Source organism: Marmota flaviventris, chromosome 1 (assembly GCF_047511675.1).
Source record: "Marmota flaviventris isolate mMarFla1 chromosome 1, mMarFla1.hap1, whole genome shotgun sequence".
Classification (NCBI taxonomy): Eukaryota; Metazoa; Chordata; class Mammalia; order Rodentia; family Sciuridae; genus Marmota; species Marmota flaviventris.
In genome coordinates this window covers 142028973-142056714 of record NC_092498.1, presented here as the reverse complement: position 1 = coordinate 142056714, position 27742 = coordinate 142028973, and the positions used below count along the sequence as shown (strand labels likewise).

The 27742-nt window shown below is 52.7% G+C and overlaps 1 protein-coding gene across 1 annotated transcript in view; it reads right to left on the bottom strand.

Moving 5' to 3' along the window:
* LOC139705800 (probable RNA-binding protein 19) overlaps positions 1–18338 on the bottom strand; it is a 39482-nt gene extending 21144 nt beyond the window's left edge. The window contains 14 exon segments of the mRNA XM_071612706.1: positions 1161–1262; positions 4203–4283; positions 4937–4972; positions 5048–5072; positions 5339–5453; positions 5456–5515; positions 6951–7143; positions 7370–7408; positions 7529–7608; positions 7611–7647; positions 9479–9661; positions 12331–12411; positions 13868–13968; positions 18149–18338. Coding sequence (XP_071468807.1) covers positions 1161–1262; positions 4203–4283; positions 4937–4972; positions 5048–5072; positions 5339–5453; positions 5456–5515; positions 6951–7143; positions 7370–7408; positions 7529–7608; positions 7611–7647; positions 9479–9661; positions 12331–12411; positions 13868–13968; positions 18149–18338 — 1323 coding nt within the window.
* Between the last annotated feature and the right edge of the window lie 9404 nt (positions 18339–27742).

The window sequence follows — 27742 nt, the reverse complement described above, 5'->3', positions numbered from 1 at the left end:
TCCCCCACTTACTGCAGCCCCAGGGCCCGGCCAAGCTTCCGCCCCCACACTTCCACCTGGGTCGTTTGCTGCCCTCAACAGAGTCATGCTCAGGTGCTGGCTCTCTCCAGCGCCAGGGCCTCCAAGATGCTGTCCCTGAGCCCCAACAAGGCAGGTACCTTCCTCCTGGCTCCCTGCCTGGTCTCTGAGGCGCCATGAACCGGTGGCCCCGCCACCAGGACCAACACCAACAGCGCACTCTGAGCGTGCCCAGTGCTCACACTGTCCGGGGCTGACCCTGACCCCTCCCTAACTGCAGGACAGGTCTGACCCCTTATGCAGACGAGGAAAGGAGGCTGAGTTCCTGTCCCAGGTCACAGGGCTCCTAAGTGGCTGGCTGGGCTGTGAACCTGGGCAGGGGCTCTGTCCCCCCCCTCACACTGCCCTCTGCTGAGCTCCAGGAGTAACAGCTGCCTGAACCATCATCCTGGTCAGCTGGGCGGGAGAGCAGGGGAGGGACGAGATGCTACACAGCAAGGGCACTGGACCACCCCAACGCAGGAGCACCTTTCTCCTTGGGTGCCAGCTCGGCCAGACCTGACCACTCTGCCCAGGTGGCCTCTTCCTGCCAAGACACTCCCAACCCCAGGGTCCAGATACCCAGTGGCCACAGAGCCTTAGTATGGTTCTCTGAGATGTGGCTATTCTGCCACTGGTCTCCTACGGCTTTCTGGCCTAGCTGGCCACTGGGCTGGGCAGATGCCCAGCTCTCCCAGATCCACCTTCCTTCCAGCCGTGCTCATTGCCTCCAGGCAGCCAGATCCAGGTCTCCAAGGCCAGGGGAGGAGGCTCACAGCCCGGAGCGGACACCTGGGGAGATGTGGTCTGGGGCAACACCACACATGTGCAGAGAGGTAGAGCACTGCCCGCCCGCAGAGCCGCCCATGGACTTAGCCCAGCAAACCCAGACCTGCGGGCATCTACCTGAACAGAACAGGGGAACCTACTAGAACAGTGGAGGAGAAAATTCTGACACTATATACCAGGATGCCAGAGGCAAGGATGACAGAGATCTGCGTCTTGACTAATTAACCACATCCACAGAACTGAGGATCCCAACAAGGATAAGGACAAGGCTGCCTTGGGACCTCCCCAACCATGTGGCCAGCCCTCCCCCGCACATCCACCCAGCTCCAGGCCTTACCTGTGTTGTTCCCGTGCACATTTCTCACTATTCGAATGGCCACTGGTTTCAGGGGCACCAGGAATTCAAGGACATTGTTCTGCAAGGACAAGTTTTGCCCCTTATCAGTCCCCCAAGAAACCATGCAACCCGATAAAGAGATAAGGAGCAAAGTGTTGGATCAGAAAAGATAATCAAGTGATCATGGTTTTTCACCTTCCTTTAAGTCACACTCATCTCTCCTCACCATAAAGTAAGAAAAACTGGGAAATAAAAACTGAAGAAGAAATGAATAATGTAATTATAAAATAGTAATATTAGCAGCAGCGATTTAAGGCATTACATCTGGTCTTTTGTTCCTAAGGAGTTGTTTTTTTTGTTTCATGTTTTTTTAAATACTTAGGGTTAAATCTGGCTTTTCTTACTTCTCTTTGAAGCAGAGATATTTGTCTACGTTAATCACAGTGACAAACCTAAAGTTCCACTGTAGGGAGGCCTCCGACCTTTTTAACTACTCTCTTCTCTGGACATGTGTGAGATTTAAACACATTTTAAAAAATATGTGAACATTCAGGGTGTAAAATTATAACAAATACTAAAAAGTACAAATCAGGAAACCAAACTGGTTCCTAATTCCGAGGCCAGCTCACTCTTCCTGGCTCCTTCTGCAAAACAAAAGCCGCAGATCCATTTCCCAACTGGGTACTGGGGTAAGCCCTTGAGGCCCTGCCCTGATGTGGCTTGTCCTACAAGGTGACAGAAGGACAGAAGGACACATCCGGGTGCTCCAGGTCAGTGGAAGAAGCCCAGCCAAGTTCTGAGCTTTCGCGTTACTGCATCCAAGTTTGCAATTACCAGATTCTTTCCAAACTTTCCCCTGCCCAGAGGAAAGCCAGCATGTTGGGTCACACACAGCTAGGTTCCTCTGGGGATGAAGCCATGTCCTGCTCCACACCTGGGCTTTTCTACTGGCTGCGGCACCTTGGGGGTCTTCCCTGTCATCATGTCCTTTTCTGTGATACATCATCTTACACCATTTTCACGTGTCCCCGTGAGTTAACCCAGGTTTAACCTGGCACTGGTGTCATTTGGGCTAGTGACTCTTTGTTGTGGGGGCTGTCCTGTGTCTGGCAGGGCTTACACAGCACACCTCACCTGGTCTCTGTTCACTAGAGGCCAGCAGCCCCCCACAGATATTACCATCAAGAGCACCTCTGACCAAGGCCAGATGTTGTGCAGGGGTAGACCACTCCCCTCCAAAACCACGGACACACCACTTCCCCAGAAATGGAGCTTCAGGGTTGATTTGGGTTTTTGTTCTTATCAATGACTGCAAATCAACACGTTGAGTTATAAAAAATAACAGGAAGGCTGCAAGAACGTTCCCGCATCCAGGCTCTGGTGTGCCGGGATTCATCTGGGGGCAAAGCCCTGGCCAGGCACCAGCTCCGCAAAGGCCTGGATGTCCATAATGTTGCGGGGCAGCTCCACGCGGCCCTCTAAAGGCAAGAAAATGTTTACTGCCAAACATGAACGATGCGTACCATTTTGGCAAGTGAAAAATGTGAACTCCAGTTTTGATTTTGTTTTTTGATAATCATGACAGAATCCAAACATGTGCACTGGCCACCTGAGTTCTTGTTCTTTGAAAACATTCTGATCTTTGTGTTGTTTTTCTGTTGGGTCATAAATCCTTCATAAAATTCTCTCTGTAAATTAGAGACACCAGACTCCTGCCTCTGTTAGGCTATGAACCACTGTGACTTCACCACAGCTGCTGGCTTCCAGAGCTTTGGGCTGGTAGGTAATTAACCAATTTTTTTTTTCTTTTTTCCCACGAAACTTTACAAATTGCTTAGAAAGAAACTTTTTCAGCTCAAATCCTTGATGTATCTGAAACTGATTTTATCAGGAGGAGTAGGGCAGGGGTTCATTTTTTCTTCACAAAAAGTTAACTAGGCCGGGCACAGTGGCACAGGCCAGTAATCCCAGTGGCTCTGGAGGCTGAGGTAGGAGGATCACAAGTTCAAAGCCAGCCTGAGTGACTTACTGAGACCCTGTCTCAAAACATGAAAAGGGATGAGGATGTGGCTCAGTGGTTACATGCCTTGGGGTTCAATATTGGTACCCCCGCCAACAAAAAAATCTGACCCTAATCACAAGGAATTGCTTCAGTATTTCTAACAGCACAAAATTGTAAGTAGCTCCCATGTCCACTTTATGCGATCAGGAAAGTGTATCAAAGCATCTCCTGAGTAAGGAAGACTACATAACAAGGCAGTGGTGGGCAGCAAGTGTGGTCCTGCTGCAGGGACGCTGCAAACCAAAATGGGAGTGTCAGTGCACAGGAGAAAACATCTAAGAAGGCTTGTCCCCAAAGTGGTTGCCACTGAGTGGGACACAGGAATACTGAGCAGGGTTGCCCACTGTGCCAAGGACAATTGGAACCTCCAGCTCTGGTCCTTAGACCTGCAGTAACTGTACTGCACCCTGGCACCCACCTGGCTACACCCCAGCTCGCAGGTCAGTGTGGACGGTAACCCACGTGGTCATCCCAGTTGTAGGTGACTTTCAGGTTCTAGTCACGTAGCTGTGTCCTTTAGAATTTCCTGTAGTGAACTTCTCTGACCGTCACAGGAGGGAAATGAAGACAGGGTCCTCTGCTGGCGCAGACCTAGAGCCGGATAGCTGCAGCCCGTGCTCCGTCTGGCCTGCGGCCTGTTTCTGCAGCAATACCTACGCCCTCACCTGTGTCCGAGATGGCTGCCCCTATGGGAGCAGACTGAGGACTCCCCACAGAGACCACACTGACCACTTGGCCTTCCCCTGGCCCAAGCTCCCCTAGCGTTTTTTTTTTTTTTTTTTTTAAGCTCTAGGCAGCCATCTTGTTTCCTTCCGTGAGGATGCCCAAGATGTCATCTGTCAGCCCTCTGGGCCTCCAATTCCTTTTCACTGGACCCTAATGGCCTCAGGCAACAGAAGCTCCCCACCCACCCTAGTCTGCGCCCACAGGTGATCTTCCTGTCCTCAGAGCACCTACTTCTGTGACACTGAACAGGGCTCCCAGTAGCTTCACGGTGTGGGCCGGGGTGGGTTCCTTCTGGTTTGCTGGTTTCTCTGTCTGAACAAAGAGAAATGGCAACAATTGATTCCCTGGGGCAGCGGTGGCAGGGGACAGACTGGGACACAGCAGCTCTAGGAGTGGAGGCTACGGGGTAGCATGAGAGTGCCACATCTGTGCCCGCCACGGGCTCAGGGTCCAGGCAGAGGCGGAGGTGGCGGCTGCGGGGTCTCCATTTGCCTCTGAGGGCTGTAGCCAGGACTCAGGGCACCATGGCCCAGTGAGCAGCGCCCCAGGCCATCAAAGGGCAGGGGAGATGGGAGGAGCCCCGGGGCCGAGACCTTCCTACCACTGATGTCTGCTTGTCTGGTGACAACAGGTGCTGCGAGGATGTCCCTTCCAGATGAAGATCAGAGAGGACTGTGGGGCTGCAGCACCCTCAGGCCCAGCAGTCACACAGGGTCAGAGCTGAGAGCTGAACCCCTCGCCCTCTGACCTCCCTGGACAGGGACAGGGTGGGCATTAGAAAGGAGGGCAGAGAAGAGCAAGGGGAAGAGGAGGCGGCAGACGGAGCCCCTTCCTCTTGTTGGAGCTTCCAATGAAGGAACTGGGACGCATGACCTGTGTCCGGAGGACAGGACTCCAGGTGGGAGTCGCGTCCACCTTTACAATCTCAACTTCATAGCCTGGCAGACCCGGGCCTGGGGCCTGACCTGCCACTTCCCTTCTCTGGGCCTCAGTTTTCTTACCTATAAAATGGAGGCAGGAGAATGCCTGCCGAGTGACTGTGACGGCATCCAGTGATAGCAGGCTTGTCCATTAACGAGGAGCCCACCCACACCTGCCTGCCTTGTGACTGAACACCAAGTAACCCAGCCGTCACCACCTCACTCGTGCACAGAGCCCCAGCAGGACACCCCTCCCGTGTAGCAGGCAATGAGCCCAGAGGATCAGGGAGTGCGTGGCGGGTTGCTGGGCTCTCCTCCGCGTCACACCCCCAGCCATGGGGCCACACCCAGACAGGCACACAATCCCCGCTGTCCCTCCTGCAGGCACATACCTGGGCTCAGGGCCTCCCCCTCCCAGGCAGGGTCCCTGGGCTCCCTTGCTCTGGCTGGTCGGGGGCAGCAGGGGACTCCTCTTCCTCGCTGCCTCTGTCACAGTTTACAGCTTCGTCCTCACTTTCCTCCTCCTCTGAGGAAGAGGACTCGGCTGCCACCATCTTGGATTCAGGTACTCCATGTCCAACAGCCCCCGCTGGGCAGCCGCCTTAGCTTCCAGGCCTTGCTCTGCTGAGAGGGCAGGGGGCGGGGAGGAGGTCACCCTCCTGAGCAGCCAGAGACTTGGGCAGCACAGGGCTGGAAACCTGGGGGGTAGCCTGTGGACCACACTCACCACAATCAGGGCCCTGGTGCCCAGCGGCCCAATAAACCCTCTGATGGGCACCGCGAGAGGGCGAAGCTCCCGCACCACACACACAGCTCCATGGCTCCCTGCCACCTGCTAGGCTCTCCCCTGGATGGTCCCTCCCAGTCATCAGTTACCTTCCCAATTGTGTCAAGTACACTAAGGGGCTTCACGTGCCACAGAAAGCACTTACACAGCAGAACCATTTCTACAGTGAACCCTTTATGGCACCCACCCATCATCTCATAGGGCCACCCACATAACCCCGGTGGGAGCCACGCTCCATCATCTACTTAGGCAGCAAACACCCCAAACATTAGGACCTCACTCCAGCCCAGCTCCAGTGCTGGGCCCCTGGCTAACTCACCTGCGGGAAGCACGCAGGTGTGAATGGCTTACAGGGGACACCTGGTGATATGCTGGCTCTTGAGGGGTGCTACAGAGACAGCCGGGAGGGAGGAGTGTGCCTGCTCGGCTGTCACGACTGTCCTTCTAGCCTCACACCCCCACCCGTGAGTTCTGGACGCTGAGGATGGAGCCCCAGCCCCTCCGCTCCAGGCCTGTGCGAGCTCCTTGGGCCCCACCCTCCCTGCCCCAGTGCCCAGAGCCAGTCTGCCCTGCAGTCGCGCGCTCCCCTGAACTGAGCCCCTGTGATGCTGTGCCCTGGTCTGCGACCCCCTCTGCCCCCAGCTACGTGTCCCACCACGTCCCACAAATCCTCCAGATTGCAGCTTAGCACAGAAACCCTGCCAGGTGCACAGGTGACGCTACGTACATATCCTCTGCCCTCAGCCAGCCTGACCAACCCCCAACCAGACCTGCCATCCCATACTGCAGCCGGTCACTGGCCACCAGCTGCCCCAGCACGCTGAGCCTGAGAGGACAGAGGCTCACCCACCCCGCAAGGCCTTCCCTGGCAGCTCCCTCCCAAGCTCCCCTGCTTCCTCTCCATAGCGGCTGTGACCCCATGACGCGTCCCTGGGTGCTCATCTGTTTACTGCTCTCCTCTCACCACAATGACAGCTGACAGCGCCACGGGGCAGGATTCCTGTCTACGGCTCAGCACTACATCCCCAGAGCCCAGCATGCAGCATGCAATCGGTGAACACTGCCGACTGACAAGCACGTGACCAGGAATAGTCATGGCAGACCTGTCTGCAGGTGACCTCATCCCCCCACTAGAAAGCTCCGAGCCATGTCTGGACAGCCCCAGGCCTGGTGTCTGAGGGAGGGGCAGCCAGTGCCTGCCAGCAGGTGTTGGTGGGCCACAGGGCTGCAGCTGAGAGACACAGGTGCAAAGGCACAGCGCCCAAGCCTCACCTCCCAGCTCCTCCTCAGCGGCCTCCTCCTCACTCTCCTGCCCAGAATCAGAGTCAAAGTTCAGGTAGTCACTGCTCGGCTTGCTCTTCCCTTTTGGGGGCTCAGTGTCCAGGGCACCATTTGCCCAAGTGGCCACCTGTGTCTGCTTCTGGTGAACTGACAGGAATTCCTGGAACTTGGTGTCTTCCTTCAGCTGGGGGCACCAGAGGCGGGCAGCAGGGACACAGAAGAGGCAGAGGGGACTCAGGGGGGCTCGGTGTTGCGAACTCCCGGCAAGGCGAGCATCCTCCCCATCTCTGGTGGACCCCGAGTCCACAGGGACACGGCAGGACACTCGAGGTGTGGGCTCTGCTTTCTGGACCAGCCTGCACCCCTCCGACCGGCTACCCCCGCCCTCTGGGTCAACAGGACAGACTCACCTGCTCCAGTTCACATGGGGCCTTTTTCTCCTTATCATCCTAAAAACAGAGGCAGAGGATGAGGGCCACACGGGAGGGGGAGGGCAGATGGAACTGCAGACCCCTCCAGAGCCACCGCCTGCCCACACAGGCCTGGTGCTGGCACGGTCACCTGCATACCTTCTTAATTTCCGGGGGGACGGAGCCTTATGAGGGCTGCTTGGGCTGCCTTGGTCTCTGGGCATGTTTGCTCCAGGCTGGGGCTTTGTCAGATCCCCAAAGGACTTGCAGAATTCCACCTGCATGAGAAAGGGGGATTGTCACACCTGCTGTGACAGCCACAGTCCTGAGGGTCCTGCCCTTCAGCACCTGGGAACCTGGGCTTTATAGACAGGAAGCTGCCACTAGTAGAGTGGAAGCAGAGGACTACCACCTCGCCTTGGCTTTGTCCTCCGTGACATCACTACACTAGCTACCATCTACTGGGGAGCTCCACACAGCACCCGAGTGCTCCATGAGGACTGTGGACACCCTGAGTCTCCTGACAGCGGGCAGTGAAGCCACAGCTCTCCCAAATTCAAGACCAGAAAACTGGAGCACAGAGATGTGAAGCAACTTGCCCCAGGTGACCCAGGCCCTCAGGGACAGAGACTAGGGACTCAGGAGCATCCATGCCAAATGGTGGCTCTGAGGACAAAATGAGATGATGTAGGCCAGTGATTAGCAAGGGCGGGTGCAGGGGACACCTGAAAGGCCAAGGTTCTTGTCAGAGATTAAAATGCATACACACAGACAGCAGTGACAAAGATGAAGCCCTTTACTGCAAGCTGGTGCTAGCTTATATAGAAAGTGAGAGTCAGTTATCTTAAACCAGGAAGCTCCCGGGGCCAATCATAGTAAAGGTCAGGTCATCACCTAAGGTGCACGCAAGTCTGCCCTGCATAAGTTTCATGGGGGGCACGAGCTGTCCACGATCACGGAAGATGGGAGGGCCAATTAGAAGGTTTTCAAAACAACTTGTTATCCACCCACTGGCAATTTGGCCTCTGCCATGTTCCATTAGGGGCTCCTTAACTGAAAGCCTGGGGAGTTCTAGCTGCCCACTGGCAATTTGCCCTCCGCCAGGTCTGAAAGGCCCGGGGAGTTCTCAGGGAGACTCCCAACAATGCCCGTGCTCCTGGAATCACTGGTGACCACGAGGCAAGCTCCGCTGGTCTGGGAGAACCTCCCAGGTAACAGGAGACAGGGTGGCCCCGGGGTCAGGAGTGTGCTGAGGATGAAGCCTGAGCCAGACCTCTCCAGACCAAAGCCTCCAACGCACTCTCAGAGGTGACCCTGGTGAGGGCCGGTCCTGCTGGGAGCCCGGAGTGACAACTCCCAGACAGGTAAGGATGCCCTGGTCACCCACCACCCTCCCCAAAGAAAGAGCCTGCCATTTGGTCACATCCTGGCTGCGTGGACTTCCACAGCAGTCCCTTAAGTCTATGATAAAGGTCAAAAGGCTGTGACTCCAACTCCTGTCACCAAAGATGAACCACCAGCGCCTGGTGACCCCGCAGGCCACCACGCCCACACCACACAGAGCGAGAGGTGAGGCCGTGTGTTGCCTCGGCTCTATGCTGCTCCATCTTGGATTTTCCCTTCTCAGCAAAGGGCTGGAGACGTTTTATCATGTCAATGAATACCTGTGGGTGACCCTTGTGGGACCTCCTCCTCCAAGAAACTTTCCTGACCCCTCCCTGGTCCCTGACCCAGTGACCACCCTGAACTCAGCACCTGCGTCTGTCAGTGCTCCCAAGGACAGGGACCACCGGTGGGTCCTGAGCGCCTGCTGTTGGGCAGGGAAGGACACACACCTGTGGCTCAAGTGCCCTCCTGGCCAGCAGCACAGGTGCCACCGAGGCTCCAGAAGGCCTGTTCTTCTGCGTGACTCCCGCACTGAGCCAGAGCCCATGGCGGGCCCAGCAGCAGTCTGACTGGCTCCCGGGAGAGTCTTACACACAGAAGAGCAGGAACCACTGAGGAAGGCCAAAGGCTGCAGGGCCTAAAAAGGACAGCCTTGGGACCCAAGTGTCGCTGACAGGTGGAGCGGTTGGTGACACTCTGGACAGGCAGGCAGGGCCCACTCACAGTGATCTGGGACGTGTCGATAAAGCTCTTGTTGAAGTGGTTCAGCGCAGCCTGGGCCTCCTCCTCGGACTTGAAGCCAATGAAGCCAAACTTGCGGAACTTGACGTCTTTGGTGAACTTGAGGCTGCAGTCAGTCAGTGCGCCAAAGGCGGTGAAGAGCTGCCTGAACGGCTCCTCCTTCATCTGGAACAGAAGGTGGGAGGAGCTGGCAAGTCCTCCAGCAAAGGGACAAATGGCTAGAAACCCGGGGCTCCAGGACTCTAGGGGCAACCAGAGACGAGGAGGTGGCAGTGTGCTCTGCCAGTCAGGCCAGGTCTATGAAAGAATGAACAAGGCTCGTTGTTGGAAAAAATGCCCGTTTATTGAGGAACAGCTCTGCATATTTATAGAGCCGGGGTGGTTTGACAGATATGACAGTTTAACAGTTGAAGGGTTTGACAGTTGGCATGAGGTGCTTTCTGATTGGTGGGTAAGGATCATGTGAGCCAGCAGGGCTAGTCTGATTGGTGGGTAAGGATCATGTGAACCAGCAGGGCTAGTCTGATTGGTGGTAAGGATCATGTGAGCCAGCAGGGCTCACCATTGGATGGCTGTCCTTGGGGGATGGGGATGTTCTTTGGAGCCCTAGCGACTCTCAACATTCCCCCCTGTCTTTGTTATTAAATGAGAGTGGACATTGACTCATTCTGGCTGTTTCCTGCTGAGATGGGGTGCTGTGGGAGAATCAGAGAGGAGGAAAGTAAGGAGCCCCCTCAGGAGGGCAGAGAGGACTGGTATAACTTCAGGAACCAGATCAAGGAAGGTTCCTTGCCACCACAGATCCATGATGATGTCAATCCATTAGGCATAGGTCTGGACTGGAGGTACCATCAGTAGCCAGGAGTTGGTAGTTCCTGAGGAGAAGCTGGTTAAAAGCTGGATTAGAAACTTTTTACCCACCTGAGTCTGAATGAACTTTATGATAGAGGGAAGGAACAGGCACAGGGAGTTTTTATAGCCCAAATCTAATGGGGTCTCTGGGTCTACAAGCTGCCTTGTTGGCACAAGGGGGAATAAGTGTTCAGCCTTGAGCGGGGGACTTGGGCATTTGGGCTTGAAGCAAACAGGTGATAAAGAACCAGACAGAGGGCTTGAGAAGCCAGGTCATCCTGCAGGTAACTTTGTTTGGCATGCCCTGCAGACCAGCCTGACCTGCACCTAACACTCTCAATTCCATTCCTCATTTAGCTCCCTCCCCTCTCTATTAAGGCTGCTCTTCAAACTCTCTCCTACCTGGGTGTCTCTGAAACCAGCTTGCTTCTCTCTTTACCTTTATCAAAATATCCCAGCTTGCCAAACCAGCTTGCTTCTCTCACTTATCACTGTTCCCAGCTTTCCCCAGTCACACCAAGAAAGCACGGGCTTTGTAATAAAGAAGGCAGCTTCTCCCAAGCTCTGAATGAAGATGGCCAAGGGAGGACGGTGGCCCATTGTTACCAGATTTCCCTTTGACAGCAGTCAGATCTCTCCAGGTTGTATGCGAAACACCTCAACTTTAAATACTGATACTTGAAATTCTTACAAAACTGGGAGGGTAAACAAAACACACATGTTCCTCCTTAGGCCCAGAAGGCAACTGGTAAAGTGCTCTCTTATGATAAAGGTAGTTCACACTTATTCAGGGGTCACCATGTTCCGGACACCTAAGTGGTTTCTCAGAAGGACAACAAACAAGGGTCCCACTACCGGCCAGATCCAAGCAAGTTGGGGGGGGTGGTCTATAGTAAGGAGGAGAAGGGGGTCTGGCTAGAGGGGACCCTTAGGGTCACTTGCTTTGAATCTCCAGACATAGGGAGAAGAGAGGACCCAAGAGGGGCCAGAAAGAAGGGGGAGCATTATGTATTGGGCTAAGAACCGAGACAAAGGAGAGGTGGAGCTTGAGGGAATCTATGGGGAGGGATGACAAGAGTACTTAATAACAGGTGACAATCCTTGGCTCTTCTGAAGAAGGTGTAGGAGCGCCTGGCTTAAGCCTGGAAATGTGAATCCATGGGGAAGTTGGTTATTAGAAAGCTTGAGTTTGGCCACCAAGGGAGTGCATATAATCATATGAGTGCTGTAGTCTGGCTGGGCACAAAATAACCAAGCCGCCACACAGCCTTGTAGGTTCAAACAGCAACCTTTATTCCCGAACTCTCACCAGCACTCTACACACACTTCCTGGGAACACTCCCGAAGGCCACGTGGCTCCTCCAGGAACCACCAATCGGAAATCCCTCCTCCAGCACGTCCCCAACCAATGGTAACTCTCCAGGAATCCCTGGGAGAACTCCAAAGTAGCTTGAGAACTCCAAAGTAGCAGGTGCCCGAGGCAGCAAGAGCCTCCCCATTGCTGGACAGTAAAGGTCAAATATACAATACAATCAATCCAGCATCACAGCAATTATTTATAGCTTAACTCAAATCATCATCTCAATGGTTCGCTGGTGTCACCTTTCAAACATTCCCTCTGGCAAATGCCAGGTGTCATTCTGACCCTCCTCGGCTCTCAAAACCTGAGCAGGGCCCTTCCATTTTGGTTTTAAAGGGGGCTTTTACCCCTGTGGGCAATAGTAAACAAGTTGACCAGGTGTTAAGGAGGTAGGGTTTTGAGAGATACTAGGGTCGGGAAGGAGCCAGTCTTGATAGCACCAGAGTTCAGAGCACAGATAGAAGAGAAGGGGCAGGGCATAGGTTTCAGAGATGGGTAGGGGTTCAGTAGGCAATCCGGGAGGAATGAGGGGATGGACATACATGACTTCGAAAGGTGAGAGTTTAGAAGGCTTCTTTGGTAAGGCCCTAATGTGCAATAAAGCCAAGGGGAGCACTTTTACCCAGTCCAGGCTTAATTCCATGGTGAGCTTGGTGAGGGTCTCTTTGAGGGACCCATTGGTTCTTTCAACCTTTCCAGAAGCCTGGGGGCGGTAAGGGCAATGGAAATACCAAGGGAGTGATGGTGCATGACCCAGTCCCTGAGTTATCTGCGAGGTGAATTCTGGGCCATTGTCTGATTGGATAGAAGTGGGTATCCCGAAATGGGGGATTATGTGAGTAAGCAACAAATCAACTACCATAGAGGCCCACTTGTTAGAAGTGGGAAAGGCTTCAACTCATCCCGAAAAAGTATATGACCTTGGGCCTGATGAGAAGGGAAAAGTTTAGGTTTTAATGAAATATTGGTATTGGTTTTCTGGCAGATCTGACAAGTGGAAGTGATCTGTTGTAGGAGAGTCTTATAGCGTGGGGAAAGGGTGAAAAAGGAGTGAAAGAAAGTAGTGAGACTCTGTGGACTAGAATGGAATAGAGAGTGAAGAAACTGGAAGAGCTGTTGGGGATCTTTGGGCCGGTCCCCGGTGGTAATGAAGAGTAGCAGAGAGGAGGTAAAGCTCTGTAGGGCGGCTGATCCAGCCACTTGATCGGCCTTGGAATTCCCCATAGTAGTAAGGGAGGAGTCAGTTTGGTGGGCCTTGCAATGGATTATTCCCAGTTGGGAAGGCAGCTTGGAGGCTCATAGTAGGCCAGAAATAAGTGTGGAATTAATGACTGCCGTCCCTCTTGGTCAATAGCCCCCTTTCTTCCAAATGGCTGCATGGGAGATCTGTATATAGGGAGAGGGTTTTTCCCTCTGCTAGCTCGCACGCCCTTGTGGCAGCTATGAGTTCAGCTTGTTGGCTGGTGGTATTGGGTGGGAGAGGTTTTGCCTCTGTGATGGATGACAGGGAAACAACAGCATAACCTGCCACTTTAACCCCTTCATGTGAGGGAGAAGATGGGAGGAGGGAGGTAGGGTTTAATGGAGAGCAGGACTGAAAAGAGATGGAAGGATTGTCAAGGAGAGACAAAGAGGGATAGAACCCTGGAAGGAGGAAGTGACTGTCATCTTTGGTCTTTGGTGTAGGTATAGATACAATAAGCTGTTTTTCGTCTACTGTAATGGCCTTTTTCCCTTGGGTGATATGTGACCTCTTTACATGCTATTTGGGCCTTTTGTGGAGAAGCCCGATATCCCTTTAAGGCCAAGAAAGTAGAGAACTGTGTCATCTGTTGAGCGCCCTTTGGAAGGGCTAGAAGAATCTTGAATGCTCACAGTAATTATAGAGATCCCTTAGAATGGAAGGATCCAGGGATCCAAAAAGGGGCCATCTACTTTGGTTGTCTAAGGGATGAGTGGGCCAGGCCTGGGTGCTATATTTGATCCAAGAGACATTGTAGGGGAGAGTCGCAGAGCAGACACATTACCCATTTAAGGAGGAGGGAAGAGGATACAGAGAAGGAGGAAACTGATTTATTGGCAAAAGGGGCATCCCCGCTAGAGCCAAAAAATCAGGAGTGCCTAAGTGGCAGGTTCGAGCTGCAGAGATTGGTCCTCACCGAATCCTGACAGTCGAAGCTCTCGTCCTGGATGGAGCCAGAGCCATGGGAGACCTTGGCCAAGGCTTTTCGGGACCCCTCCTGGAGAAACCAAATACTCCCTGGACCAGAAAGAGAGGAGAGGCAGGGCAAGAGAGAGGAAGTAAAGGGTAAGCGTCTCTCTAGCAGTCGAGACTTAAAGGTGAGAGGACTAGGACTTTAGGAATCTGCCCAAGGAAGGAGTCCCTGAGGGCCACCGTAGCCTTAAAGGCTGTGGTGAGGTGTTTTCCTCCCTGTAGGTGGGCAAAGAGATTTGCCGGATGATATTGCAAGAAGGTGGACTCGGGGCACTGGGGGTTAAAGGATTGGAGGTCGGAGGCCAAGGTTTGTCCAAAGAGGTGTGGACTATCTCGAAATCCCTGAGGAAGGACAGTCCAGGTTAGTTGTCGAGAATGTCTGGTGGTGGGATCTGTCCAGGTAAAGGCAAAAAGATCTTGTGATTTGGGGGCAAGGGGAATGGAGAAGAAAGCATCCTTTAAATCTATGACCAAGAAGTGGGTGGCAGTGGGGGATCGGAGACAGCAGGGTGTAAGGGCCTAACAGAGGTGTTGATGAGTAGTAGGTCCTGAACTAAGTGATAGGACCCCATTGGGCTTTTTTTACCACTAGTATGGGAGTATTGTAAGGGGAATGAGTAGGACAGAGGTACCCCTTGCTAAGAAGGTCCTGAATAATAGGTTGTAGGCCTAGAAGACCTTTCGTGGACAGGGGGTACTGAGCCTGATTGGGGAAGGTGTTAGGGTCTTTGAGATGAATGTTAACTGGTGGGCAGGAAATGGTGGAGGGGGTGTGGTATCCCATACAATCGGGTCAACCAGGTTAGTATGGTATTTCACGTCAGCCTCACAAGTGGAGCAGAATGGCCAGTCTTCTGCCAAAAGGGCCAGAAAAGATGAACAGGCCAATTATGGGGCCTGACTGATGCCAGGAGCCCGGATGTTGATTGTTGTATTGAATTTAGAGAGAATATCTCAGCCAAGCAAAGGAACTGGACATTGGGGCATAACTAGGAACATCTGAGAGAATGGGAAGTTGTCTATGGAACAGAGTAATAGGGGAGTCTTTTTTGGATAGATGATCTTTCCTCCTACCCGACAATAGGAGAGGTGGATGGCACTGTTTGACCCCAGAATTCTGTCAGGACTGAAAAGGTAGCCCCGGTGTCAGGGAGAAAGTCAACCTTGCACCTATCCACCTGAATCCACACCCTGGGACCCTGTGTATTGATTTTTACAGCCAGGGACAGGAACCAAGGCTCCGTCAATCTTCGATTGCCATGCCCAGAAGGTCGGAGGGTTCCCTGGCCATAGGCCTCCTATGGGATCTAGGATAGTCAGAGCCCCAAAGACCTTGTTGTTGACATTTAGAACATGGGATAGGTGGAGTGCGTGATGCAGGGCATGCCCTGGCCCAATGTCCCTCCTTGCCACACTTGAAGCAGGCATCCGAGGGGGTTTTTGGTGATGGGCGGTGACCCAAGGAAGCACCCTGCAGGGCCTGGGCGAGCATCTAAAATGTCTCAGTCTGGGGGGTGGCAGGGCCTTGTTCAAGCTTTTTTAGTTGGGCCAGGATGTCGGGGTAGCTCTGCAAGAGGAAATATGTCATAAGGACATGACATGATGGCCATCTGGGGTTTGGGGATCTAGGTTACTGCTGAAGGACTTTCATAAGCTGATCCAGAAATTCCAATGGGGTCTCTTGTAATTTTTGGTAATTGAGCCCCACAATAATATATGCAGAGAATCGGTCCCTACTCTGTATGCCAGCTTGTGTATAATCCCAGTCGGGAGTTTGATCTGGGGCAGCAAGTGGCCCCAGAGGGTGATTGGGATTAACTCAGTGAGTTTCGTCCGCATGGGCTCTGGCAAGTTCCCAGTCTCTGGTACGTTCCTCAAAAAGGAGAGTATTAACCAATAACATATAAGTGAGGCTATAAGCCTAGAAGACCCAATGAAACTCTCTTCTGTGGTGAATGAGCCCAACCTTCGCTCGAGTTGCGTGAGGTCATTCATAGAGAATGGGACATGTACCCAGATAATGCCCTCATGTCCAGCAACCTCTCTTAAGGGGGCCATGGTTTGTGGGACTAGGGAGCGGGACCTAGTTTGGGGGGAATAAAGGTGTTGGCCAAGGCAGGGGGAACACCTGAGGGGCTGGATGGAGCTGATGCGGGAGGTGGGTAGGGAGGGGGTTCATCTGCCGGATAGGTCGGGGTGAGAACTAAGAAGAGAAAAAGCCTCAACATAGGGGATCTCCTTGCACTTTTTCGAGCGCTCACAGAAGTTAAACAGATCTCTGAGAATTGCGGGATCCAGGGATCCTCCTGGGGGCCATTGACTTTGATTGTCTAATTGATAGTAAGGCCAATCTTGTGTGCAGAATTTAATAAGGGGGAGTCTGCAGAGAGGGAAGAAGAGGCCCTCATACAAGGATGGTTATTGAGGGAGAGAGAAGAAGAAAGGGGGTGGGGGAGAGGGAGGGAGGGGAGTGCCTGTTCTACCACCCCTCAGGACCTCCTGCTCATGAACCGGGTTCCAGAGAGTCCACCATGACCATGAAGGTCGTGGTGGGGTGCGTTCTCTCCTCCAGATTGGGCGTCAGAGGTTTGCCAGATGATCACGGTCAAAGCCCCTGCATAGCCCGTCTGCAGTTGGATCCTGATAGGGGAACTCACCTACTGAAAAGCCGGTGTTGTGTGAGTAGCAGCAGCAGCACTCGAAAGAGAGGACAAGGATGGCAAGCCTTGAGAGAGGGGCCCCTCGAGCAGCGAGGCATTCCCTCTCCCGGGTTTCAGCACCAATGAAAGAAGGAACAAGGCTCGTCATCAGAGAAAATGCCCATTTACTGAGGAACAGCTCTGCATATTTATAGAAACGGGGGTGGTTTGACAGTTATGACAGTTTAACAGTTGAAGGGTTTGACAGTTGGCATGGGGTGCTTTCTGATTGGTGGGTAAGATCATGTGAGCCAGCAGGGCTAGTCTGATTGGTGGTAAGGATCATGTGAGCCAGCAGGGCTAGTCTGATTGGTGGTAAGGATCATGTGAGCCAGCAGGGCTAGTCTGATTGGTGGGTAAGGATCATGTGAGCCAGCAGGGCTAGTCTGATTGGTGGTAAGGATCATGTGAGCCAGCAGGGCTCACCATTGGACGGCTCTTCTGGGGGATGGGGAAGTTTTTGGAGCCTGGACTCCCAACAGTCCCAGCTCTGACACTCGAGCTATGCCCTTAGGCAAGCCCTCCTCATGTCACTTGTGAAGAAATGAGACTCATGAGGGCCACAGGATATCTCGGTGCTCTGTGTGGCTCCTACAAGGTTAGGACCAAGGACAGATTCATCATCATGCCGCTGCCCAGTAGCCACTTCAAAAGGCTGGGCAGAAAGAGCGCCAGATGGAGTACGCACACTCCGTTGTTTACAGCCTCCCCAAGGATGTCCGCACCCTTGCCCCCCAAACACTGGTTACACACCAGTCATGGCACACAGGATTTTCCATGTGATTCGATTAGGAAACCTGAGATGGGGAGAGGACACATTACCCAGGTCCTAAGTAATCAGGAAGATCAGAGTCAGAGAAAGAGATGTAATGAGGGAAACAGAGGGAGAGAAACCGGAAGATGCTCCGCAGCACTCTGCAGACTGAAGTTGAAGGGTGTGGCCTGGAGCCACTCGGGGCAGGCAGCCTCCAGAAGCTGAAAAAGTGAAGGAACAGATTCTCCCCTGCAGCCTCCGAAGGATGGCAGCCCTGCTGACACCTTAAGATCTCTGACCTCCAAAACTGTGGGAATCAATATGCACTGGATCACCTCAGGAAGTGTGGCCACCTGTTATGGCAGCCATGGAAATGTGACAGAACTTGGTCCCACAATCCCCAAGGCCCCAGGACCACCCTCACAGCTCAGCAACTTTTCCCAAAAGAGGAGATTCATGTGTCTGGTAGGGGGTCCAAGGGGCACCGGGGCAGCCAAAAACAACCAAACAAGCTTGAAGTAAGAGGACCCCATAGGTGTTGGCTGCCCAGCAGGAAGAAATCTCCAGAGGAGCTGGATAATAACTCCGAGCTCATCCAAATCTCACAATCAGCAAGTTAGGGACTTTTATGCACATTTTAGAGAGGAGAAAATGGGATCCTCAGAGGATAAATGACCTGCCCAAGGTCTACAGAATCGAGAGCTCTGTCAGCTCAGATTACAAAAGTGAACTCGCGCCCCCATTGCACGGGGACACCTCACTGAAGTCTGACCCATCATTCTGCTGCTGCGGTGACCGCGGAGCGCCCCTTCACTCTCAGGGCACTCGTCTGCCGCCTCCCATAGGAAGCCTCTCCGAGACCCTGCAGCTTCCGCAAGGATGGCAGCCCTGATGACCCTGCGGGTCAGTAACCAAAGCCCCCTGTGCTCCCGCAACACGGGCTCACACTTCAATCCCTGCATCTTGATCTGTTTCCCCTGCAAACTCCATGAAAGCAGGGACCAAGTCTTGTCCACTTCGGTCTACACTGTCAGCAACCCCAGAAGTACTCAGGACCCAATGTTTATCTGTTGGAAGATAATTAAGACAAGGGCATGCAATCATGCTAAGCGAGACGGGAGGTGCAGTGTTCAGAACTCTCATTCCAGACAGAAGCCTCAATTCTGTCACTGTTGTATAAGTTATCACACGTGAGTGACTTCAGGCCGATAACTTTACCTTGATGTGCCCTGGTTTCTTCACTTTTAAAATGGGTATAGAAGCCGACTTGCAGGGTTGTGTGAGGAGTAAATGAATTACTTCACCTAACACATCTGAACAGCGCCTAGCACACAGTAAACTCTCCGAGGGCTCACTACTATTGTTAATGCTTGTTGTTAATTCTTTCATTCATCAGGCAAGATGAACGATGAAAACATCTCTAGCAATTAGAGAAATGCAAATCAAAACTACTCTAAGACTTCATTTCGCTCCAGTCACAATGGCTGCTATTAAGAATTCAAACAACAATAAGTGTTGGCAAGGATGTGTGGGGAAAGGCACACTCATACATTGCTGGTGGAACTGCAAATTGGTGCAGCCAATATGGAAAGCAGCGTGGACATTCCTTGGAAAACTTGGAATGGAACCACTATTTGACCCAGCTATCACATTCCTTGGTCTATACCCAAAGGACTTAAAAACAACATACTACAGGGACACAGCCACATCAATGTTTATAGCAGCACAATTCACAATAATAATAATAAACTGTGGAACCAACCTAGATGCCCTTCAATAGATGAACAGATAAAGAAAATGTGTTATTTATATGCAATGGAATATTACCTAGCAATAAAAGAGAATAAAATCATGGCATTTACAGGAAAATGGATGGAGTTGGAGAATATCATGCTAAGTGAAATTAGCCAATACCAAAAAAAAAAAAATGCCAAATGTTTTCTCTGATATAAGGCGGCTGATTCATAGTGGAGTAGGGAGGGGGAGCATGGGAGGATTAGATGAACTCTAGATAGGGCAAAGGGGTGCAAGAGGAAGGGAGGGGGCATGGGGTTAGAAATGATGGTAGAATGTGATGGACATCATTATATAAAATACAGGTACAAAGACATCAATGGTGTGAATAGACTTTGTATACAACCAGAGATGTAAAAAATTGTGCTCTATAGGTGTAATATGAATTGTAATGCATTCTGTTGTCACATGTAACAAATTAGAGAAAAAGATGAACAATGGGAGAGGAAGCCACACTGAGATGCAAAATGAAACTAGGAGGAAAAAGAAAAGAAGGGTGGCCATGCTGAAACTCTCATCCAACTAAGTGAAGCATCAGGAGACACTGTTTAGAGCTAATGGATGGCTGGGAGCCGGCACACACCTGTAATCCCAGCGGCATGGAAGGCTGAGGCAGGAGAATCCAGAGTTCAAAGCTAGCCTCAGCAATTTAGTGAGGCGCTAAGCAACTCAGTGGGACCCTGTCTCTAAATGAAATATAAAATAGGGCTGGGGATGGGGCTCAGTGGTCGAGTGCCCCTGAGTTCAATCTCTGGTACCAACAGCTGGTACCAAAAAGCTGATAGATGGATCAGTAATACATATCTTAAAAGTATACCACTTCAGGTAAAGAGCAGGATAGTTAAAAACAAGAATATTTAGAAGAATCGGTTACGTAAAGTCCTTATCTTTCATAGTAGAGGGAATCAGCAGATGGTCCCTGTGATAAACTATAGGGGTGAGCAAAGTACCTGGGTATGTAGAAAAGCCTCTGGGGAATCCTTCTAAAAACCACTAGAAGATGGGTACTCTCAGAGAGATGGAGAATAGGATGCAGCAAAAAGACTTTGCTTCTCATTTGGGGCATGCTTTCCTGGCCACACCGGTGGTGTGGGTGCTCTCTATCCAAGAAAAACGACAAGGAAACAGGAACGACCACCCACTTGGGTACACCACAGCCGGAAACATCACCACAACCATCCACCCGCTTCTTCACTCACTAATCAGGCGCCATTTCCCTAGGAGCCTACCACGGGCTGGGTTCTGTGCTAGGAGGGGATAAAGGGCTTAAAGGGTCCCATTTTCAGATTCCCAACACCAGGCTCTCTCCTCACCCCATTCGGGAGATTCTTTATGATCAGTTGTGACATGGCACCAGGTCCCTCTGTTCTGATTCCAGCTCCTCCCAGCAGAGACTACCCAGGACAATTTTCAGGCTGCTGCCCAGGGCAGTAAGCCAGAACAAAGTCACGTGGTCCAGCTCTTGGCCAGCCCCCCTGAAAATAGGCGTGGCCAAAGTCGGACCTGCCCGAGGAGGTCACACCCCTAAGAGGCGGGCCTGAGTGCTTGCATTCTGCGCAGGTGCAGGTTCTGAAGCGGCTTCGGGAGAGCGCGATGCCCCGGTCCTGTCGGCAGGGGGCGCCAGATTCCAACCTCTGCTTGGGGTTGCACGGGATCTGCTCTACTTGGAGCCCTAAGCAGGGGATGTGGTTTTGTGTCCCTTTCTTATTGTACTTTACCATGGATTCCTCAGACAGCCCTGAGAATGGGGGCTAGACTAGGGATCCCTGCCTCCCTTTGGGAGGTGGAGAAACAGCCTTCCTAAGCACTGCAGGGTCACTGGTAGAATGTGCATTTTGGGAAGAGTCCCATTTTGCAGGCAGGACACGGGGACCTGAGGAGTGAAGCTACTACACAGAAAATCCGAGATTTGGTTGTGATTGTCGTTGACAGCTTTATCGAGGTACAATCCACTTCCTACAATTCACCCACTTAACATGTACAACTCAATGGTCTTTAGTATATTTGCCAAGTTTTGCAGCCACCACCATCACTGTCAATATTAAAATGTCTCTATCCCCTCCCCCCAGAGGAAACCTGCACCCCTTAGTTGTCACGGGCCAATTCCTCCTCCATCCAGGCCCTGGCAACCACGGATCCACTTTCGGTCTCTCTGGAGTGCCCCCCTGGACTTTTCATGCAAATGGAATCGGGCAACACTGGACACAAAACCACATCCCCTGCTTAGCTCTCCAAGTAGAACAGATCCCACACAACCCCCCGCAGAGGTTTGTGACCAGCTTCCTTCATTTAGCATCCTGCTTTCGAGGTTCATCCTGAGCAAGGTGAGTTGGTGCTTCCCTCCATTGCCTGCTGGGTAATATCTCATGGGCAGATAAAGAACATTTCATCACCCAGTCCTCCGCTGATGGACATCTGGGCTGTTTCCACCTGTGGCTATTGTGGATAACACTGCCATGAGCTTTCAAGTGTTTTTGTGCAGGTGTGTCTTCGTTTCTCAGGGGTGTATTCCTGGGAGGGGCATCGCCGAGCCACACAGCAGCTGCACCATGTGACCTCCTTATCAGTGGCATTTGAAGGTTCCCGTTTCCCCATCTCTTCTGGCTTCTTACTAGGTCTCCTCCCATTCTGGCCACCTTAGTGGGGGTAAAGCCACGTCTCCCTGTGGTTTGGGTTTGCAGGTCCCTGTTGGCTCCTGTTCTTGAGCATCTATTTGTGAACTTTGGGCCATTTGTGTATCTTTCTGAAGCAACCCCTGTCCCCATTCTCCAAGACCAGCTCAGACATAGTGTCCTTGAACCCATCTCTTCCTCCCTGAGTTCCAGATGCACAGAGCTCATGCGTCTGCCCTAGCACCAGCACACAGACGTCACTACCAGGAACATACTTAGCTGATTCCAGGGTACAGATGGGACCATGTGGTCTTCCCACCTCAAGGTGCCCAAGGGGCCCGAGCAGATCTGTCTTTGCAAAATGCTGCAGCAGGCACCAGGAGAAGGTGTCCCTTCCAAAGATACCTCCTCATCCTGGCCCCTGGCACCTGTGACTGTCACCTTGTTTGGAAGAAAAGTCTTTGCCCATGTGATGAAGGATCACAAAATGAGAGGGTCCTGTGTCATCAGAGTGGATGTTGATCTAGTGACAAGTGTCCCTATGAGAGACACAAGAACTCAGTCGTGCGAAGACAGAAGCAGAGGTATGGGAGTCCCAGAAGGGTATGGGAGTCCCCTGCCCTGTCCTGTTTCCCTCCTACTTCCTGTTTCCTGTTGGGGCCTCACATAGGCTGAGCCAGCCAGAGACCAGAGACATGGTCGGAGCGCCAGGCACACACAGGTAGCTCGTGGGTGCAGAGCAGGGTGGAGGAGCAGGTCAGTGCTCGGGAGACTGACCACTAGAGAGTGAGCAGCATCCAGGGTGGGCCTTGAAGCCAAGTGCTAACTAGTGTGTGACAAGTGCTGTCACTCAGGTGGACAGAGGAGCACGGAGTGCAGTCCCCCCCTGTTCCTCCCGTTCCTGTGAGCTAGTGCCCCCGTGCACTTAGGAACAGTCCTCCGTGGGATATGCCCCTCCCCTCCCCTCCTTTCTGGGTGACCTTTGGTGTGGCCTGGGTGGTGGGCTCATTGCCCCATCTCAGCCTCGTCTCGTGCTCACAGAAGCCCCATCAGGATGGTGGCCATGTCACCTTGGTGGCTAGTGTGGTCCTAATGAGCACATTTTAACCTGACCATCCAGTCTCCAAATGAAGTCGCCACGAGGGGTTCTAGAAGGTGGGACTCTGCCCTGTGAATTTGGGAGGGGACCAGGAAGCAGGTGTGTGGCTGGAGGGACACACCCTTCATACTAAGAAACCTTTTGTAATTTTAATTTTTTTTCACTCCAAGCCCCCAAAGACAGCACGCACAGCCATGTGGCAGCCACACCGTCTCTGTGTCTTTAAGTGAAAGGACTGTGGGGCCCACTGGTTCCCTGGAGCTACTGTAACAAATTACCTGAAACCAGGCAGCTTAAAATAACAGAAACTGTTCTCTGGCAGTTCTGGAGGCCAGGAATCCCAAAATGACGCTGTGGGCACAGCCATGCTGTCTGAAGGCTCTAGGGGAGGGCCCTCCCTCGCCTCTTCCAGCCTCTGGGACCCCAGGGCTCCTTGGCTTGTGACTGCATGGCTCCAGGCCCCGTGTCTGTCTTCTTGTGGCCCCTCCTCTCTGATGTCTGAGTCCACCCTACGTCCCTCCTCACCTCTGATGACACACCTGCCACTGGGCTGAGGATGCTTTAAATCCAGGACAATCTCATCTCAAGACCCTCAGTTAGTCTGGATGCAGTGGCTCATGCCTGTCATCTCAGTGGCTTGGGAGGCTGAGGCAGGAGGATTGTGAGTTCAAAGCCAGCCTCAACCAAAGTGAGGCCCTGAGCAACTCAGTGAGACCCTGTCTCTAAATAAAATACAGAATAGGGCTGGGGATGGGGCTCAGTGGTCAAGTGACCCTGAGTTCAATCCCTGGTACCAAAAAAAAAAAAAAAAAAAAACCCTCAATTACTTCTGCAAAGCCCTTTTTCCAAATAAGGTGACATCATCAGTCTGGGGATTAGGGTTGGGGAAGGCCAGACCTCACCCTGCCTCTGACCTCCATGGATGCCTGTTCAGTTAAAACTCACACACATAACAACGCACCCTCAACAACCCATGCTAGACAACAAGTATCTACTTCAAAACAGCCAGAGAGAGGATTTTACATGTTCCCAATACCAAGAAATGGTAAATGTCTGAGGTGGTACCTAAGCCAGTTATCTGATGGTGACCCCCTCAGAAAGCACAATTATTAATTTTTTTTAATTTAAAAACATACCCTCCACCCTGGAAATGACTTGGGGGGACCTTGTTTTGAGATCATTCATTTATTCAACAACTATTTCTATTTATTGATGTCTTTAATTAAATGACCATGGTGGGTGGGGGGGTTCTGTGCCCGTGGCCCTGTAAGGATGCCTTTTGGGGGTGGCTTCGAGGCATGAGCCTTGGATGAGAGGTCAGATGGGGGCTGCCCACCGGCCCTGGCTGGCTTCATAAGTTTTTTTATGATCCTCATGAATGGCCTTTATTAAAACCTACGACTAAATATAGCCTTCCCCCAAAGACATTCGCAAATCAGAAGGTGTTTTAAAGGTATTAAAAGAAAATGGAATGCTCTTACGGATCTCCATGTCCCCAGGCCTGCCCAGGAAACGTGGCCACCACATGTGGGGAGGAGAGGGACATTCAGAGGCTCCGTGTTCCCGGGCCCTTCATAAGCGCGCGTTATTGGACGTTATTATTAGCCCTCCTGGTCTCCTGACTCCTGTTCCGTCCCTGCAAATACAATCCGGGGGTCCCTGGACCCCACCAGGGACTGTGCCTGGGGACTGAGTCAACCAGGGAGGTCTAGCCAGCTCCTGCCACGGCGGGGTGACCTCCAGGCTGTGAGAAGTCGGGGCTGGTCCCCAAGGGAACTACGTCCCACCCAGGGAAAGGCCCATGGGGGAGAGGTGCTCCCGGGCCTGGACTCTTGGCGTCCTGCACAGGTTGGGGGGTCTCAGGCCAAATGAACGGGATCAACATCCCCCGGAAACCAGGGACTGTCCCGAGACCCCTCCCGCGTCCTCAGCCTGTCTACTCTGCTGGCCAGTTCCATCACCCCCATCCCTTCTCCCCCTGTCCCCACCGTCCTATCCTGGTCCTGGCACCCTGTGGGTGACCCCGGGGTGCTGCAGGTTTAGTGACTGAGAACCGCACTCGTCACAGTCTTCAGTTCTCCTAGGAAGGGGGTCCAAGTCAGGAGGTGGGCAGGCTGCCTCCCTCTGGGGACCCCAGGACAGGTCTGCTCCCACCTTTCAGACCAAGTGGTCAAGGTCAATGTCAACTGTGACCAGGCACAGTGACCGCATGTGGCCCTGGTTTGACATCACATCAATGACATCTGAGCCTCTGTGACATCTTGCCCAAGATCATCATCAGGTCCACCCATGAGAACACCAACGGCACCGTGAGGGACACTCCGGAAAACCTACCAGCACTCCCCAGAGCTGTCAGGGTCGCGAACAACGAGGGACAACTGCGAACCCATCCTATCCAGGAGGAGCCCACGGAGACCTGGGGACTCGGCGTAACGTGGGATCCTGGGACAGAGAAAGGACGCGGGGTAAAAGCTAAGGAAATCTGAATGACGCCAGACCTTAGTGACAGGCGATGCGTCCACGCTGGTTGACTGTGACTAAGAACCAGAGCAGAGCTAAGGACACTGCACGGGGGTGGCATGCCGGAACTGTCCGTACCGTTCCCACGACTTTCCTTGTCAATCTAAAACCTACTCAAAAGTAGAGTTTGCGCGACGTTTTTAGAAGATATTTTAAATGCAGGGAAGGAGGGGCGCAGGCGGTCTGTGGGCCTAGACGTGGACGGACCCCCAGGAGCGCTCTGCGTGGCCATGGGGACAGGCTCTGCACCTCGCCTTAGCTTGTTTACTTACTGGTTGGCTGATGAGTCTTTGGCTGTGATGTCAACTTGTCCCCAACAACAAACTGCATGACTTTAAGGGGTGTCTGCCAGGGCTCTCTTAGGTCAACAACTTCCCAGGTGGCCAGGGGAACTTACACAGGAGACCAGGTGTGACCCATCTCAGCCACACTTGTGTGATCAGGAGGCAGCTGAGCCTTGACCTCCCCATAGGCACAGCCGGCGCTGAACCATGGAGATGTGCGGGCCCCTCCTGATCGTGGCAGGAAACCATAAATGTCCACCAGGAACTGCAGAAACCACAGACCGTCCATCACACAGGGTGGGGCTGGGGAAAGGCCCAACTCATTCTCTCTCTCTCTCTCTCTCTCTCTCTCTCTCTCTCTCTCTGTGGTACCAGGGAGTGAACCCAGGGGTGCTCCACCACTGAACCACATCCCCAGCCCTTTTTATTTATTTTTTAAATTTTGAGAAACAGGGTCTTATCAGGATGCTTAAAGCCTCGCTAACTTGCTGAGGCTGGCTTTGAACCTGCAATCCTCCTGCCTCAGCCTCCCGAGCTGCAGGGATTGCAGGTGTGCACCGCTGCGTCTGGCTAAGCCAAACTCATTTGAAGAAGATGAGCCGGTTGCGTCTTGTCCTGGGCTCTGGAGGCTGCAAATCCCCTGCGTCTGTGACCCTGGCTGCCTGATAAGTCCATTTCTTGACTGTAGCCTCGAGGTGCAGCCACTGACCGCTGCCCTCCACCTACTCCACAGATCCTGCCCACGGGCAGCAGCTTCCTCTCAAGATATTTGAGCCCCAGGTCCTCAGACCACAGAGCGGCTGTTGGTGGAACACGTCCCCTTAAGACCATCACCACCTTCACACGTGAGCGAATCTGCTCATTCATTCGGGTGTCTATGGAGAACTTGTCCTGTGCCAGCCACGCACGGCCAGCCACTGAGCACCAGGTGGCGATCGGACAGACAAGTCCCTGCCTCCGTGGGGTCCTATCTAGTGGATGAGACTGAAGTTAAGACACACCCTTAAGGTTCTCACTGAACACATTCCCTGTGGGGCAAGTGCTTTGCCATCGTGGGCACCATGTTAGAAGAGAAGGCGGCTGTGATGTCAAGGTCACATCTAAGGTCTATTCCTAGATGTGCCCTCCTGCCCCCTGGCTTTTCTTTAAGAAATAAATAGTGCCACCATCTACCCGCCTGTCCTCTCCCCTTGTGCTGGCTGAGGTGAACCCTGGAACACCTTGACGTGAACTAGCTAATCCTGAGATCCTCAGGGATAGGGAGCCCTGGAAAGGATGTGGGTAGACACAGGAAGTGGGGAGATCTGGGTTCAAATTCCAATGCTGACATTTCATGCTGTGGGACCTTGGGTAAGTCAGTCACCTTCTCTGAACCTCTTGCCTCATTTATAAAGCAGGATCACTGACACCCATTTTCAGGGTGGTGGCGAGGATTAGAGATGATATATTCATACTGTCCAGTACAGTACCCATAACAGCAACCACGAAATCATATTTTGTTGGGTCACAAAAAAACCCTCAAAACAACCCAGTGATATAGGGACAATTAATACAGATGAAGACACTCAGCAGAGAGATGAAATGACTTCCCTGAGCTCATGGAGCTGGGAGTAGGAAGCGAGGGTTTGGAGCCTGCATCCTAGCTGCCATGGACCGGGCCAGCTCGATGCCTCTTTGCTTGCTTTAGGTTTTGGTTTCCACTGTCCCCAACTCATTTTCCCTGCTGCTTAGTGACCAGGAGGCATCTGGGCTCAGACCACCTTTGCGCATGCTAGAAAATTTCCCGCAGTTCTACACATTGGCCAGCAGGGGGCGCGAGAGGACCACGGATAAGCCGGGGCGCAGAACAGGGAGGCTCCCTGAGGCTGAGCCTCCTTCCCAACCTGGCCAGGTGCACAGAGGTGAGGTTTATTCCCGATTTTGCCGCTGCAGGGAGACAGATCCCTGCTTTCTCTACAGAAGGAGCCAGCTCAACGCAGCGCCAGGCTATAGAGTTGGTCAACATTTCTGCGTCCACACATAGATTTGAACCTGTAACTTGGAGAAGCCAAAGGCAG